At 37.8% G+C, this 18,602-nt stretch overlaps 2 protein-coding genes across 2 annotated transcripts; both read right to left on the bottom strand.

The window, feature by feature from the left end:
• Positions 1-1,763: 1,763 nt before the first annotated feature.
• On the bottom strand, positions 1,764-4,706 carry LOC138313954 (uncharacterized). Its single transcript, XM_069254181.1, has one exon. It carries the CDS (start codon positions 4,704-4,706, stop codon positions 1,764-1,766), a length of 2,943 nt encoding a protein of 980 aa, XP_069110282.1.
• A 167-nt stretch (positions 4,707-4,873) lies between these two features.
• Positions 4,874-8,316, bottom strand: LOC138313953 (uncharacterized). Its single transcript, XM_069254180.1, has 2 exons — positions 8,161-8,316; positions 4,874-7,942 (listed from the first exon to the last, which is right to left on the bottom strand). The coding sequence occupies exon 2, from the start codon at positions 7,771-7,773 to the stop codon at positions 4,906-4,908; it is 2,868 nt and encodes a 955-aa protein (XP_069110281.1). The 5' UTR covers positions 7,774-7,942; positions 8,161-8,316; the 3' UTR covers positions 4,874-4,905.
• Between the last annotated feature and the right edge of the window lie 10,286 nt (positions 8,317-18,602).

The following is an 18,602-nucleotide window of genomic DNA, read 5'->3' as shown; positions in this document are numbered from 1 at the left end:
TTCAACGACCGCGATCCGGCGATTACTCAAGCGAGAAAATAATTTACTGTTAATGTCAGTGTGCACACCATGCTTAATTCATCACGAACGAACAACGCGAAGGAAAGGAAAGTGAAGTGTCTAAGCCCATACTCGGAAATGTCCGAGTCACAGGAAAACACGAATACGTCGCGATGTTCAGCTTACCGGTACACAAGGCGGTCAAATATCCATGATAATGGCATACAAAGTTGAAGCATCGCTGAAAAACTGCTACGTGAAAAAAACGCATGTTCTTGCTACACTATCCGGCCGGAACGTCCCTAATTACAGCCCCAGTACCGCTCCGGGTAATTTGTCCAAACAGGTACCGCACCGGCACAGGCCGGCACCGCACGGCAAAGCCCGGGTACCACCCGGAGAATCATCAACATTGACAGGCCGGGTCTGTCATTTTCCCAATTTTACATTCCAAATGAACACTTTAACAGTTATAGTGTACAAATAGATAACTAAGGTATAGAAATTATACTTGACCAAAAATAGCTATGGAAAACATTTAAAAACGAAAGTAGTAACGGGTTTGCGAAATTCGCGATCTCGCAATCATACCTAACCACAGTGAAGGAGCCGTGTGTGTTAAAAAACTATTTAAAAAATAAAGCGGTATGGCTTCGCTAATTTAGCGATCTCGCAAGCAATCCGTAATCTTGTTATTAGTAAATATAAGACCACCGGGCTTTTATTTTTTATCCAAACTTCGTTGAAGTGATAGTTCCGGATAATTGTATATTAGTATATATATAGATAATTAGCCTAAATATAGCATGGACAAGTATTAAGAAACGAAAGAGAAGTGGCTTCGCAAAATTCGTGATCTCGCAATCGAGCCACAATCTTGTTATTTGTTATATATAAGACATATCATTTTACCGCGCGGGCTTTAATTGGCAAACAAAATACCATTATTAAAGTAATAGTTTTTACAGATAGATACATAATATATAGATAATTTTGTCGAAAAAAAGTGTGAAATTATAGAAAAAAACGAAAGCGTGTGATCGGGGAATCATTTATATTTCAATATTTTAGATGCGCACACAAAACACTACAGCTTTTTTTTCTTGATTTCCGTTTTCTTTATTAGTCTCCTCTACAAATGAGTTCATCAACAAATAACGCCGAACCCAATTCAAGTTCATCGTTGAATAGAACAGATTGACTGTAATTAACAAGTAATACACAAAGTTACACACATGAATCTAACAAGCGCGGCATCACATTGTAAACAAACTAACGCGCACACATATGACTCAATATATCACAATAAAAATAGCAAATTACATCCAAATGTACATCAGAATCAATAATTAGCACTTATATGATATAATTAAAGTCTTGACAAATTATGATTGTATGTTCAGTGATCTCCTAGCCTACCGTATCGTTTCCGCTGTTGATCTCAATCGCACCATGCTTAGCTAGCGTTCCCGATATCCCATAATAGGTGGCGTGACTAGTATTAAAAACAAATCCGGAATTACTAAAGTTGGTACCGGAACCTACCTGGATCCGGAATTACTTAAATAGGCCCTTACATTCCCGCCCCTAATCGAGGCTCATACCGAGATTACCTCAATGACACATAGGCCTATTTCGAATAAGTATATACACGTATACATATATAATTCCAATCTTAGTAAAATTAACTTTACACAAAAATGTTTGATAAATTACACTGATCCATTCATGTCCGAAATCACTCAAAGTTACTGATCCAATATCTAATCGGAAATGTCTGACTCCAGAATGAGAACAAGTTTCGCGACGGGCCGCGTCAACACATTTGTGGCGGTTTTCACTTTGACAATGCGCACAAAATTGTTTTTGTCTTTCACGACTTCCTGGATCCTTCCCAAGTTCCATGCATGTCTAGGCAAGTTATCCGCGATCAACACTAAGTCACCAATCCGAATATTACGTTCCCTTTTTAACCATTTCTGGCGCTTCTGCAACATCGGTAGGTACTCTCCAGTCCATCGTCTCCAAAACACATCTGCCAGGTATTGGACTTGGCGCCATCTTCTTCTGCAGTAGTTGTCCGTTTTCTCGAAGACACCTGGGGGAAACCATTCTCCTGGACGAAGTAGCAAAAGATGGTTCGGGGTCAAAACATTGGGGTCATTCACGCTGTCCGAAGAAGTGGTTAGTGGTCGCCCGTTAAGTATTGCTTCAACCTCACAGAAAAGCGTAGCAAGACCCTCATCATCCAATTTAATGTTCTGTTCTTTCATGAGGCCATACAACACTTGTCTAGTTGATCTTATGAGTCTTTCCCATATCCCTCCAAAGTGGGAACCTGAAGGTGGATTGAATTCCCAGTGAACACCATGCTGTAACACGTCATGTTGTATCTTTCCATGGTTCCATTTGTGAATCTCCTCTTTTAACTCTCTTTCGGCACCGACAAGATTCGTTCCATTGTCAGATCTAATAAATGTAGGCTTCCCGCGACGCGCAATAAGTCTACGAATGGCATTTATGCAGGAGTCTGTATCTAGGGATGCCGCTACCTCCAGATGTACTGCACGGGTAACAAGGCAGGTGAATATCACCCCATACCTCTTAACAATGCTTCTTCCGCGTTTCAGTTCAAAAGGACCGAAAAAGTCCATGCCAACTCTGCTAAAAGGAGGTTCATCGGATGCCAGACGTTCTTCTGGTAAGTCAGCCATTTTCTGTTGACAACGCGGAGCTCTGTACTTTCTGCAAATGACGCACTTTGATAATATAGACTTCAAGCGTGTCCGAACACCGATGATCCAGTACTGTTGTCTCAGGAATGCAAGCACTGTATTCTTACCAAGATGTCCACATGCTTTATGAGCATCTCTAATGAGTAGTCCTGAAACTATTGAATCCTTAGGAAGAATTAGAGGGTGTTTAGCGTCGTATGGTAGATCTGCTCTTTGAAGTCTTCCGCCTATGCGCAATAAGCCGTCTTCTATAAATGGGTCAAGTTTTCGCAGTACTGATGATCCTTTCAATTTTGGTGATTGTGAGTCATCATGAGATGTCTGAAGAACCTCAAACTCCTCTGTAAAGAATTTGCGTTGCTCGTAACTGATCAAAGCTGTCTCTGCCCTCTCTAGTAGCTGTGTGCTAAGACGAACATCACGCAGGTTCTTGGATCCACTCCCAACCCTTTTACGTCTTTCAATCGCAATGGCTGATTGCAATTTTTGCTCTCTCTTTGTAGGATCCTTTTCTGATAATTCAGCACTGTCCTTTATCTTCTTCGTTTTTTCCGCAGAGGTACGCAGATTGTCCATAGCAAGAAGAATCCAACCTACAGCTCTTTTCAACTTAGACCAGTCTGAATAATGATTCAGTAGCTTCTCCATGCCGTTGTTCACTTCTCTGTGGACACTAGCTACTACACATGCAGTTTTCTTCACCTCTGGGTCATCTACTTCAGTGTCTGCATTCATATCAATAACTGGCCACTCAGACTCGGGCTTCCAAAGAAATTCTGGTCCTCTGAACCAAGTATCGTTCTGAGAAAGCTTCTGAACACTCATACCTCGTGAGGCGCAATCGGCTGGATTCTGTTTAGTGTTTACGTAATGCCATTGGTCCTCTTCTGTTGCTTCATGAATGACTGCAACTCGGTTCGCGACAAAAGTGTGAAACCGTAAGTTCCTGTTGTTGATATACCTCAGGACTGAAGTACTATCCGTCCAATACGAGACTTTGTCTATGCTGTACGTAAGTTGGTCTTGTAGAAGTTTACATAGCTTAACGAGTGACGCAGCCGCAGTGAGTTCCATTCTTGGTATCGTAATGGTCTTTAATGGAGCGACTCTTGCCTTCCCAAAGACGAAAGAACAGTGAATCTGTCCAACACTGTCTATAAACCGTAAGTAGAATACCATTCCAAATCCTACGTTGCTTGCGTCTGCGAAGCCATGAAGTTGGCAAGAAGTAACCTTTCCTAGGCTGCCTGTCTTGTAACATCGATCAATGCTTACATGCTCAAGATCTGGAAGCTGGTTCAGCCAGTCATTCCAATCTTTCAAATCTTCTCCTGATATCTCCTCATCCCATCCTACTCCGTTCTTGCAAAGTCTTTGAAGAATGGACTTGGCCTTCAACACGAAGGGTGATGCTATTCCAAGGGGATCATACACTGAACTGGTAATTGACAGCATACCTCTTCTATTGGCTGGTATGTTCCTCAAATGAATTTGAAATCCGAGTGAATCCTTCTCCACAAACCAGTATACACCTAAAGCTCTTTCGATAGGTGGTTCGCTGTCGAGACTCCATAGCTTTGTAACTTTCGCGCGTTCCTCTTCAGGAATGGAGTCAATCACATCTGAGTTGTTGCTTAACCACTTGGTTATCCGAAAACCTCCTGCTTTGCATATCTTTGTAATGTCCTCAACTAAGCTTACCGCTTTCTTTTCTGTACAGGCTGACGTTAGGCAGTCATCAACATACATGCTTCTCTTGACAATATCCTGAACGTCTTGGTTAACGGTATCTTTGCTGTCCTCTACTGTTCTTTGGAGAGCATAGTTACATATGCTGGGAGAGGATGTGGCCCCAAACAAGTGGACCGTCATCCTGTAGCTTCTAGGCTCCTCTTCTATGTTACCATCTGGCCACCAATAAAATCGAAGGTAGTCTCTCTCATATTCTGGAACCTTGACTTGGTGAAACATCGCCTCAATGTCTCCAACTACAGCCACTTGTTCTTCTCGAAATCTTAATAATACACCAAGAAGATTATTGGTCAGGTCGGGACCCTGTAGCAAGTTGTTATTCAAGGAAATGCCTTGATACTGCGCAGAACAGTCAAACACCACTCTGATCTTGTTCTTCTGCTTGTGGTAGACACCATGGTGAGGTATAAACCAAACTTTAAACTTTACCCTTCTCTCCGTCATGGGGTGCAGGCTCTGCATATCCTTTTTCAAGAAGAACCTTCATGAAATTGGTATAATCCTCCTTGAACTTTGGATCCTTCATGAATTTGTTTCTGATGCCATGTAGCCTCTTCTTGGCCATCAATGTGTTGTCAGGCAAAACAATGTTCTTATCACGGAAGGGTAGTGATACACAATAGTGTCCATTGTCTAGATGAATAGACTGCTCTGCTTGTCTCATGAAGTCTTTATCCTCCCTCGAGGGTTCTCTCTTGTCATCAATGAGACGTTCCGGGAAATCCATGTTGATTGATTTCTTCACGATGTCCTCTAAACTCTCTGTTGTCTCATTCTCTATGTGTAATCTGTTCACCTCCACTGAGTCGTTGTTTCGTATAACATTCCAGATCACCCATCCAAGCTTGGTTTTAGTAGCATGCGGCGATCCGCTTGGTCCAGCAATAACTTGTGTAGGGGTGTAAGCATCCGGAACATTACTACCCAGCATCAGGCCTATCTCCACATGGGGTCGGTCAAGCGAAATCTGGGCTAGGTGCTCCCACTTAGATATTTCCTCCTTTGTAGGAATATGACTGTTATTTACAGGCATTGATTCTTTGGTGAAAACCTTTGGTAAGTCAATGATATTATCCATGTTCATATCGCTTACCTGCATACCGTTGATGGCGTATGTTTTCATCTGAAATGGCTTTCCCATAGTACTCAGTGTAAGCTGTGTCCTTTTTCCACTGGCTCCAAGTTGTCTCATAACTTTCTCAGTACAAAATGAAGCACTACTTCCTGTGTCCAGGAATGCATATGTCTCAACACTGTGTGGTTTACTCTTCAGTTTAATTCTCACAGGAATAATCGCCATAGCACTCGATACATCACCAGCTGATTGATCGTCCACTGCAAAAGTGTAACCAGTACTAACACTTGGGATTTCTATGTCTCTAGAATTTGCTTTATCAGAATCCTGTGATCTGTTGTTGTCACCGGTGGCTTTCATCGAATCATTATGCAGAATAGAAGGGTGTTTCTTACCGCACACATTACAAGTTGATCGGTTCTTACACGTCTTTGATATGTGACCTTTCCTCAAGCAGCCGAAGCACAGACCATTTTCCTTAATGTGATCATACCGTTCCTTCATGTCCTTGGCTATGATTTTTCTGCATTTATCAAGTGAATGAGACTTCATATTGCAGTATGAGCATTTATTCTGAGATTCTGACTCTGACTTCGTTGTAGACACTTCAGTAGTACTAGTAGCATTAGCTATTTGACTAGACTTCTTCTTTTCTGATGACTGTTTGGATTGGCCCTTTGCCTGAGTTCCTACAGCTAAACTTCCAAATGCTGGATCGTTCATCTTCTTAGCCTCCGCCTTCACAAAAAGAGTAAAGTCCTTAAATCTCACAGACTTCTTGGATTCCTTCAATTTGAAGACTTGACTTCTCCAGCGGTCATGTAGGTGGAAGGGAAGCTTCAACATCAGTCTTTTGATGTTCTCGGAATATTCGAGGATGTTGATAGACTCAACTGCATTCTGACACTCGACCAGGAATAGAGCAAACTCATCAAGAGCTTTAGCATCTCCTGCGCGTACCTGAGGCCAATTCAATGCCTTTCCAATAAAAGCTGTAGCTATTACTTCTTCATCTCCATACCGCTCCTCTAGTTCACACATCGCTGCCTTATACGCTCTCTCGCCTCTAAGGTGTCCAAATCCAGATACAACCCTATGTGCTTCATCCGTGGTGAGTTGTTCCAAGTAATTCATTCTCTCATCATCATCCATGGTGTTGACAACAACCTTTGCGTTAAATTGGCGAAGGAATCTACGGTACTCAAGAGGATTTCCACCGAATTTCCTTACCTCAGCTACAGGTTTCCTTAAATGTTGAACAACGGATTGTATTACAGTGTTTGAGTTTGATGAATTAATATTCTCATCAGGGGATATATTTCTAAATGTCGTTTCTGTAGGGTAGGTTGTAAATGGTCTAGTGCTATCACTAGGTATTGGCGGTGGTGATACACAAACTGTTTCATCATCAAAGCGTACAGGAAGTGGTCTCGGCTTGGGGGAGGTAAATCTTGGCTGTTCATTCTCTAGATTCTTATTGATTGAAATATCAAGGTTTTCGTTAGAATCAAACTTGTCCAGTACTTCACTTCTCGCTTGCGAAACAGCGATATCTGTATCTAATTCAAACTCTTCTTCCTTTAGTTTTAGCGACACCTTTGCTAACTCAATTTCACGCCTTTTCGCTAAGGCTGACTTCCTTGTTTCAAGCTCAACTCTACGTTGTTGTTCTTTAATTCGTTTCACTGATGCATACGAACTTGCACTGCTCACTAATGATTCATTATCATCGGTTTCTAATTTGATTTTCTGAATATTAGTTTCACCAACATTCTCATGAGCATCCCTCAATTCCTGGGCTATACTAACAGTGTTCTCAGTCAAAGTTTGTATACTTCGTTTAGAGATATAGCTTTCCATAAATGATTTGAACTGATTTGCTGAACTATAATTCTCATCGAACCTTCGAACAAACTCATCGTGCTCTTCTGAAGATATTTGAGGTAGCAGAATATCATAAAGTTCCAAATATTTCTCATAATCCTCCATCCACACAAAATACTTCTTTCGCACTGTTTCCAAAGGCTCATCATCTTCTGAGGCAATTTCTGACAAATATCTCTGTGATCTACATAGGGACTTATATTTCTTCTCTAGCTGTTCCATGCTGTACTGTATGCCTTTCTCACTTAATTTTCTGGAACGCCCAGAATCTAAACTTAAGCCATACCTGACATCTACAGCTTCATCGGCCTTTTCCTTAGAAGTCATCTCGCCCCACGTCTGTCGTCGATCTCGCCCCACTTGTCACCGATGATAATCCATCTCTCTATCACACGATGATATGTCGATGATAGGAGGATACGTCAATGAATGTGCGTCTCAGATATCAACAAATAACGCCGACAATTCAAGTTCATCGTTGAATAGAACAGATTGACTGTAATTAACAAGTAATACACAAAGTTACACATATGAATCTAACAAGCGCGGCATCACATTGTAAACAAACTAACGCGCACACATATGACTCAATATATCACAATAAAAATAGCAAATTACATCCAAATGTACATCAGAATCAATAATTAGCACTTATATGATATAATTAAAGTCTTGACAAATTATGATTGTATGTTCAGTGATCTCCTAGCCTACCGTATCGTTTCCGCTGTTGATCTCAATCGCACCATGCTTAGCTAGCGTTCCCGATATCCCATAATAGGTGGCGTGACTAGTATTAAAAACAAATCCGGAATTACTAAAGTTGGTACCGGAACCTACCTGGATCCGGAATTACTTAAATAGGCCCTTACAATACAAAAGTTTGCTTTAAAATACATTAATAAGTACAATGAGCACATGAACAATAAATAAACCTTTGCTGTTAAATGTATCAAGTTACTTAAAATGATATCATATTCTGTGTGTGTGTTTTCGGGTTGTACTTGTTACACAAGTCAGCATACATCTTAACAAAATCAAGGAAGACATTATTCTACAAAGGTATATTTTCATTTCAACAAATTTTATTGCAAATAATATGCAAATGGATTTGGCAACAGGCAAAGCCTATATTAGCCATCTCCAAACAAATCCGGTATAGTACAATTATCAACAAAATATTTTAACATTTAACATTACATTATGAATGAATATTATTATTAGTGTATCTCCCCAACCTATCATAGTAGAAAAATCTAAAAAAATCTTTTAGTTTCAGATATATATTCTGATATGCATTGCAATAAATATGTATTTTTTTCTTCATCACAATTGCCACAGCCATGCAGTAGAGTTTTTGCGTTAAAATGCGAGTGGGGGATATTAGAGTTATGTATTTTGGTTCTGAGTGATGATCTTTGTTCATTAAATAAAGGACATATGAAAAGATAGTGTTCGGCTGTTTCATTACCAAGGCCACAAGAACAAATTGGATGTGCCATTATATGGAAATGTTAAATATTTAGAAAATTAACTTTATGTATAATTCAATGAATACACTTAGTCTACTATAGGTACACATATAGCCTTAGACATCAGGTCGCAGTAACCAGACGGTTATAGACGGTTATATGTATATGCCTTGTAGCTATCATGACCAAGTCAACAGATTCCGATACACTATTACTTAAGTGCGTATTCGTGACAAGAAGTGGTCAGATTACTTAAGAAGGATATGTACTCTGACATTTATTATAAAACTGATTGATGTTGAATGTCCATGTATCTCTATATAAACTAAGATTTCACAAGTTAACGGAGTCGCTCTTAAGGACTCCACGAATAAACACCAGAAGCTACCAACACGTGTTTGAGTCCTACATATACACACCACTACCTACATTTCATGGAGAATCTCTCAAATGATCGCGAAATAGGTCAGAATTTAGATTGCTAGAGGAATTTCTGAGCTGGCACAGAGTAATATTTATAATTCGAGAACCTTTGTTTATAAAAGTATTTGTTATATCAGGTTCCATTTTATTAATGTTAAAAAGGAGTGTTTTAAATTGTGCAACAGTATTAACATTCGATAAGTCAAAGTTTAAAGCGAAAGAATTAAATTCTCTAAAGGTACTTGGAAAAAAAACTAGTATAATAACTTGCAGTTCTGCACATAGGAATATTAAAATATCTTGTCATCCTTAGTGGATATCTCTCATTTTCAGGCTGATATAAAAATGGTTGTACAATTTCAATCAAATGCTGTGGAGCAAATCCACGGAGTATCTTAAACATAAGAATAAGTTTGTGTTTTTGACGCCGATCAGAAAGAGATTCCCAAGCTAGTTCTTTATAAAGTATATCATGGGAGGTACCTCTGCGCAATCCCGTTATAATCCTAGCGGCTTCTAAGTGGACAGACTCTAACAGAAATTTACATTGTTCAGTACAGTTATCCCATAAAACATCAGCATATTCTAAAATAGGTAAGATATAACTTTTATAAATGTTTAAAAGAGTTTTACGTGACACTCTTTTTTTAATGTTTTTAAAATATTTATCCTTTTAAATGCTTTCTGGTATACATAATCTATGTGGTGAGTCCATTTACAGTCGTCAGAAAGTAGAACTCCTAAATGTCTATGTGTGCTAGCTGTATGAACCGTGTTATTGTCAAAGTATATATCGGGATGAATGATGTTTCGTTTCCTTGAAAATATTAATGATTCAGTTTTAGTGGGGTTAAACTTTATGTCCCATTTCAGAGCCCAGGTACTTATATTCGAAAGATTTTGTGAAAGTGTATGGGCAGCATAGATTTGGTTATTATCAATTACTTCACTAATCGAAGTGTCATCTGCAAACAATTTGCAATCACTAGTAACAATATTAGTTATGTCGTTAATATATAATAGAAATAAAAAAGGGCCTAAGACAGATCCCTGAGGGACTCCAGCGTTAACAGAGTTTTAAATGTAGAGAAAATGCCTTCAGTTAAAACACGTTGCTTCCTATCAGTAAGATAATTTCTAAACCACCCTAATAATTTCCCTTTAAAACCATAAGATTCTAATTTAAATAATAGTCCATCATACCACACTCTATCAAAGGCTTTACTTATATCACAGAAAACAGACCGGACTTCTTTTCCTTTGTCTAATGAGTTAGTGATATTATTGTATATCGAAAGAAGTTGGTTCACAGTTGAATCACCGGGAATGAAGCCGGACTGATGTTTGGTGATTACTTCACAGTCACGTAGGTAATTATAGAGATACCTAAAAATTACTTTTTCTATTATTTTACTGAAGCAAGAGGTGATAGAAATGGGTCGATAGTTGGAAATATCATTTACATCACCTTTCCCTTTGTATATGGCATTCATGTTAGCAGCTTTCCATGGCAAGGGAATACAACCGGTTTCCATAGTTTTATTGCAGAGAAGGGTAAGAGGAATAGAAATACAGGGTGTCAATAGTTTTATGAATTTTGGGACAATACCATCAGGTCCTGCAGGTTTCTTTTCATTAAGATTAGAAAGCTGATCTTTGATATCCTGTTCCGTAAATACAATATTGTCAATCTTAAAAGGAAACTCGGGAGGAGGGGGAAGAGGATCAAGATCATTAGAAGAAGTGGAGATTGAAGAGAAGTATGTATTTAGGTGTTCCGCTTTTTCAAAAGGATGTTGGAGAAAAGACTCATTGTGTTTTAGAGGGGGAATAGACGTTTGCTTATTATCAATTTTTAACAAAGATTTAGCAATTTTCCACCATTTATCTGGAGACAAGCTATTATTATTTAACGATGATTCAAGTTTCATGAAATAATTTGTTTTGTTTCTCTAATTAGGTTAATAGTTTCATTTCGAACTAATCTGTACCTTTCCCATTGAGTAGGGGAGTTTGAATTAATAGCTTTTTTGTGAATGCGGTTCCTCTGTCTAATTTTTAATCTAATTGTGTTTGTAAACCAAGGCTTATCATTCGGTCGCACTGTAACTATTTTTTGTGGTACATGGTCATTTATTTGTGTGTTAATTGTTTCAACTAGAATATTATTAAATTCGTTTACATCATTATTTTGTGAGATAGATATCCAGTCAATATTACTAATATTATCATTAATCCTATCAATATCAGCACCATCATATTCATATATCGTTTTCTTATATGCAGTTTGTCTATATACTGAATATGATATACAGAAGTTAATAAGACAATGATCACTGCAAATTGGAGCAAGAACATTTGTATCCCTTATAAGGTGATTGTTGTTAGATAGAACAATGTCAATAGAAGAAGAAGAAGTAGGAGTAATGCGAGTGGGTTCTTTAATAAAACTGTTTAGATTATGTTTTGTAAGTAATCGGCCTAGATGAGAGTGTGGCTGAAGGTTTGACATATCAACATTTATATCACCAGTTATAACTACATCATTATTATTATCATCAAAAACAATATTAAACATGTCATCTAATTTTCGCCAGTATTCTACATTAGATTCTGGTCTATATATACACCCTAGTAAGAACTTATGGCTATCTACTAAAACTTCTAACCAAATAATTTCAATATTGTTAGACTCCAAATCTCTTCTTCGCTTACAGATTACAGTATCAAAGGTATATGACATTAAGTGCCAAGCTTGTGCAACCAGATAATCTACAGAAAACAAATATAGGAAAGCAATATTGGCAGGTATTTATGGACTGGACGTCTTTATCCATTTACCAAATTACTTCCATTCCAGCAGAAAAATATTACTCCTTTCTCTACAGCATTGGTAAAGCATGATAATTTACTTTGACCAATTTCATACATACAAACCTTTTTCCTAATTTAAATTTGCTAGCTTGAAAAATATCACTATCTCACACACTGTTACTATCAAAACACTTCACCAATATAAATATGTGAAAAGCATGGCTGGCGTATTATTTCATTGATATCTTGGAAAGCTTACAATCAACCTAACCCTAAAATAAGAATTGTAGAAGAAAAGATGCATTAACTTGTACTGCTGATTACACAGATAGTAGATAACTTTTTCCCCACACATCAAGTAAAGCTCAATTATGTGTGTATATAGTTATGCTTGATAACACATACAGCAATCTTTTATAATCAGCTGATCATATGGCACCTTTACCACATTACTGGAGAATTTATCCATATTCTGATAAAAATAAATCTTCCAAAGTATTTGGAATGACACTGTTCGAACTTCAGAATGCACATAATTCAAGCAATTTCTATACATTTAATACAATTTGTAGGGGCATATCTTTCAAAATGGCTGAGTATTTTCCCGCCAAAAATGACAGAATCTTAATAAGTCGGTTTTGCCGCTTAAAAAGGTTTCCGACTTCCGGTACAAAGCGGTTTAAAGTTATGGTTATGATTTTTTGTACATTTATTGTCCGTAATATGATCTACAAAATGGCGGATTTTCAGGTATTCAAAATGGCGAAAGTTTAAAACGATTTAATTTACAACACAACTTTGACCGTCTAATTTCAGACGATTTATCCATGTTGTTTTGAAATATTGATACGATTTTTTGCACAACCGTACACACGTGCATGTACTACATAATGGTGGTTTTATAGATGCACATAACTGTAAATTAACCTAAGTTTTTACCCGCCAAAAGTTTGACACGGTAAGATTTGAACATTTTTTGCGTTCAACTTTGGCCACTTCCGGTACAAAGTGGTTTTTATATATCGCTTTGATTTTTCAATCGCGAAAAGTCTGGAAAATGCCTGACAATATGGCGTTTTTATGAAGTGGGAACCTCCCATAATGGCCGAGATTTTGCCCGCCAAATTTGACACGATTTATCAAGTTCCGTGTTAGGGCTATTTTTTCGGTAAATCTTGTTGTGAGCTAGAGCGCTAATTTTTTTGTACAAAGATAGACAATTGCAAGCTGCACCACGAATCCTAGTCACATTTGCGAAAATTTCAAAAAATGGCCGATATTTTGACCGACAAAGATTTTTGTGAAAAATGCTTTTGTGAGCTAGAGCGCTAATTTTTTGTACAACGATAGATGGTAAAAAATGATGACAATTCCACAAAGTCCGCGTTGCATAACTTTAAAAATGGCCAAAATATGGCTCCGTAAAGTTCGTCACGTATGAGACGCGTCTCTGCACATCACTTTGCCGGCTTCCTGTTTAAAGGGGTTTTGATATATCACTCTGATGTTTTGCATATTTGTAGTCGGCATAAAAGTCTACAACACTGCCAATTTTCAGGGGCATATCTTTCAAAATGGCTGAGTATTTTCCCGCCAAATATGACAGAATCTTAATAAGTCGGTTTTGCCGCTTAAAAAGGTTTCCGACTTCCGGTACAAAGCGGTTTAAAGTTATGGTTATGATTTTTTTGTACATTTATTGTCCGTAATATGATCTACAAAATGGCGGATTTTCAGGTGCGAAGTATTCAAAATGGCAAAGTAAATGCCCGCGAAAGTTTAAAACGATTTAATTTACAACACAACTTTGACCGTCTAATTTCAGACGATTTATCCATGTTGTTTTGAAATATTGATACGATTTTTTGCACAACCGTACACACGTGCATGTACTACATAATGGTGGTTTTATAGATGCACATAACTGTAAATTAACCTAAGTTTTTACCCGCCAAAAGTTTGACACGGTAAGATTTGAACATTTTTTGCGTTCAACTTTGGCCACTTCCGGTACAAAGTGGTTTTTATATATAGATTTGATTTTTCAATCGCAAAAAGTCTGGAAAATGCCTGACAATATGGCGTTTTTATGAAGTGGGAACCTCCCATAATGGCCGAGATTTTGCCCGCCAAATTTGACACGATTTATCAAGTTCCGTGTTAGGGCTATTTTTTTCGGTAAATCTTGTTGTGAGCTAGAGCGCTAATTTTTTGTACAAAGATAGACAATTGCAAGCTGCACCACGAATCCTAGTCACATTTGCGAAAATTTCAAAAATGGCCGATATTTTGACCGACAAAGATTTTTGTGAAAAATGCTTTTGTGAGCTAGAGCGCTAATTTTTTGTACAACGATAGATGGTAAAAAATGATGACAATTCCACAAAGTCCGCGTTGCATAACTTTAAAAATGGCCAAAATATGGCTCCGTAAAGTTCGTCACGTATGAGACGCGTCTCTGCACATCACTTTGCCGGCTTCCTGTTTAAAGGGGTTTTGATATATCACTCTGATGTTTTGCATATTTGTAGTCGGCATAAAAGTCTACAACACTGCCAATTTTCAGGGGCATATCTTTCAAAATGGCTGAGTATTTTCCCGCCAAATATGACAGAATCTTAATAAGTCGGTTTTGCCGCTTAAAAAGGTTTCCGACTTCCGGTACAAAGCGGTTTAAAGTTATGGTTATGATTTTTTTTTACATTTATTGTCCGTAATATGATCTACAAAATGGCGGATTTTCAGGTGCGAAGTATTCAAAATGGCAAAGTAAATGCCCGCGAAAGTTTAAAACGATTTAATTTACAACACAACTTTGACCGTCTAATTTCAGACGATTTATCCATGTTGTTTTTTTGAAATATTGATACGATTTTTTGCACAACCGTACACACGTGCATGTACTACATAATGGTGGTTTTATAGATGCACATAACTGTAAATTAACCTAAGTTTTTACCCGCCAAAAGTTTGACACGGTAAGATTTGAACATTTTTTGCGTTCAACTTTGGCCACTTCCGGTACAAAGTGGTTTTTATATATCGCTTTGATTTTTCAATCGCAAAAAGTCTGGAAAATGCCTGACAATATGGCGTTTTTATGAAGTGGGAACCTCCCATAATGGCCGAGATTTTGCCCGCCAAATTTGACACGATTTATCAAGTTCCGTGTTAGGGCTATTTTTTCGGTAAATCTTGTTGTGAGCTAGAGCGCTAATTTTTTGTACAAAGATAGACAATTGCAAGCTGCACCACGAATCCTAGTCACATTTGCGAAAATTTCAAAAATGGCCGATATTTTGACCGACAAAGATTTTTGTGAAAAATGCTTTTGTGAGCTAGAGCGCTAATTTTTTGTACAACGATAGATGGTAAAAAATGATGACAATTCCACAAAGTCCGCGTTGCATAACTTTAAAAATGGCCAAAATATGGCTCCGTAAAGTTCGTCACGTATGAGACGCGTCTCTGCACATCACTTTGCCGGCTTCCTGTTTAAAGGGGTTTTGATATATCACTCTGATGTTTTGCATATTTGTAGTCGGCATAAAAGTCTACAACACTGCCAATTTTCAGGGGCATATCTTTCAAAATGGCTGAGTATTTTCCCGCCAAAATATGACAGAATCTTAATAAGTCGGTTTTGCCGCTTAAAAAGGTTTCCGACTTCCGGTACAAAGCGGTTTAAAGTTATGGTTATGATTTTTTGTACATTTATTGTCCGTAATATGATCTACAAAATGGCGGATTTTCAGGTGCGAAGTATTCAAAATGGCAAAGTAAATGCCCGCGAAAGTTTAAAACGATTTAATTTACAACACAACTTTGACCGTCTAATTTCAGACGATTTATCCATGTTGTTTTGAAATATTGATACGATTTTTTGCACAACCGTACACACGTGCATGTACTACATAATGGTGGTTTTATAGATGCACATAACTGTAAATTAACCTAAGTTTTTACCCGCCAAAAGTTTGACACGGTAAGATTTGAACATTTTTTGCGTTCAACTTTGGCCACTTCCGGTACAAAGTGGTTTTTATATATCGCTTTGATTTTTCAATCGCAAAAAGTCTGGAAAATGCCTGACAATATGGCGTTTTTATGAAGTGGGAACCTCCCATAATGGCCGAGATTTTGCCCGCCAAATTTGACACGATTTATCAAGTTCCGTGTTAGGGCTATTTTTTCGGTAAATCTTGTTGTGAGCTAGAGCGCTAATTTTTTTGTACAAAGATAGACAATTGCAAGCTGCACCACGAATCCTAGTCACATTTGCGAAAATTTCAAAAATGGCCGATATTTTGACCGACAAAGATTTTTGTGAAAAATGCTTTTGTGAGCTAGAGCGCTAATTTTTTGTACAACGATAGATGGTAAAAAATGATGACAATTCCACAAAGTCCGCGTTGCATAACTTTAAAAATGGCCAAAATATGGCTCCGTAAAGTTCGTCACGTATGAGACGCGTCTCTGCACATCACTTTGCCGGCTTCCTGTTTAAAGGGGTTTTGATATATCACTCTGATGTTTTGCATATTTGTAGTCGGCATAAAAGTCTACAACACTGCCAATTTTCAGGGGCATATCTTTCAAAATGGCTGAGTATTTTCCCGCCAAATATGACAGAATCTTAATAAGTCGGTTTTGCCGCTTAAAAAGTTAGGGTTAGGGTTAGGGTTAGGGTTAGGGTTAGGTTTAAAGTTATGGTTATGATTTTTTGTACATTTATTGTCCGTAATATGATCTACAAAATGGCGGATTTTCAGGTGCGAGGTATTCAAAATGGCAAAGTAAATGCCCGCGAAAGTTTAAAACGATTTAATTTACAACACAACTTTGACCGTCTAATTTCAGACGATTTATCCATGTTGTTTTGAAATATTGATACGATTTTTTGCACAACCGTACACACGTGCATGTACTACATAATGGTGGTTTTATAGATGCACATAACTGTAAATTAACCTAAGTTTTTACCCGCCAAAAGTTTGACACGGTAAGATTTGAACATTTTTTGCGTTCAACTTTGGCCACTTCCGGTACAAAGTGGTTTTTATATATCGCTTTGATTTTTCAATCGCAAAAAGTCTGGAAAATGCCTGACAATATGGCGTTTTTATGAAGTGGGAACCTCCCATAATGGCCGAGATTTTGCCCGCCAAATTTGACACGATTTATCAAGTTCCGTGTTAGGGCTATTTTTGTGAAAAATCTTGTTGTGAGCTAGAGCGCTAATTTTTTGTACAAAGATAGACAATTGCAAGCTGCACCACGAATCCTAGTCACATTTGCGAAAATTTCAAAAAATGGCCGATATTTTGACCGACAAAGATTTTTGTGAAAAATGCTTTTGTGAGCTAGAGCGCTAATTTTTTGTACAACGATAGATGGTAAAAAATGATGACAATTCCACAAAGTCCGCGTTGCATAACTTTAAAAATGGCCAAAATATGGCTCCGTAAAGTTCGTCACGTATGAGACGCGTCTCTGCACATCACTTTGCCGGCTTCCTGTTTAAAGGGGTTTTGATATATCACTCTGATGTTTTGCATATTTGTAGTCGGCATAAAAGTCTACAACACTGCCAATTTTCAGGGGCATATCTTTCAAAATGGCTGAGTATTTTCCCGCCAAATATGACAGAATCTTAATAAGTCGGTTTTGCCGCTTAAAAAGGTTTCCGACTTCCGGTACAAAGCGGTTTAAAGTTATGGTTATGATTTTTTGTACATTTATTGTCCGTAATATGATCTACAAAATGGCGGATTTTCAGGTGCGAAGTATTCAAAATGGCAAAGTAAATGCCCGCGAAAGTTTAAAACGATTTAATTTACAACACAACTTTGACCGTCTAATTTCAGACGATTTATCCATGTTGTTTTGAAATATTGATACGATTTTTTGCACAACCGTACACACGTGCATGTACTACATAATGGTGGTTTTATAGATGCACATAACTGTAAATTAACCTAAGTTTTTACCCGCCAAAAGTTTGACACGGTAAGATTTGAACATTTTTTTGCGTTCAACTTTGGCCACTTCCGGTACAAAGTGGTTTTTTTTATATCGCTTTGATTTTTCAATCGCAAAAAGTCTGGAAAATGCCTGACAATATGGCGTTTTTATGAAGTGGGAACCTCCCATAATGGCCGAGATTTTGCCCGCCAAATTTGACACGATTTATCAAGTTCCGTGTTAGGGCTATTTTTTCGGTAAATCTTGTTGTGAGCTAGAGCGCTAATTTTTTGTACAAAGATAGACAATTGCAAGCTGCACCACGAATCCTAGTCACATTTGCGAAAATTTCAAAAATGGCCGATATTTTGACCGACAAAGATTTTTGTGAAAAATGCTTTTGTGAGCTAGAGCGCTAATTTTTTTGTACAACGATAGATGGTAAAAAATGATGACAATTCCACAAAGTCCGGGTTGCATAAC

This window comes from Argopecten irradians, unplaced genomic scaffold, assembly GCF_041381155.1.
Source record: "Argopecten irradians isolate NY unplaced genomic scaffold, Ai_NY scaffold_1110, whole genome shotgun sequence".
Classification (NCBI taxonomy): Eukaryota; Metazoa; Mollusca; class Bivalvia; order Pectinida; family Pectinidae; genus Argopecten; species Argopecten irradians.
This window is presented reverse-complemented; position numbering and strand designations above follow the sequence as displayed.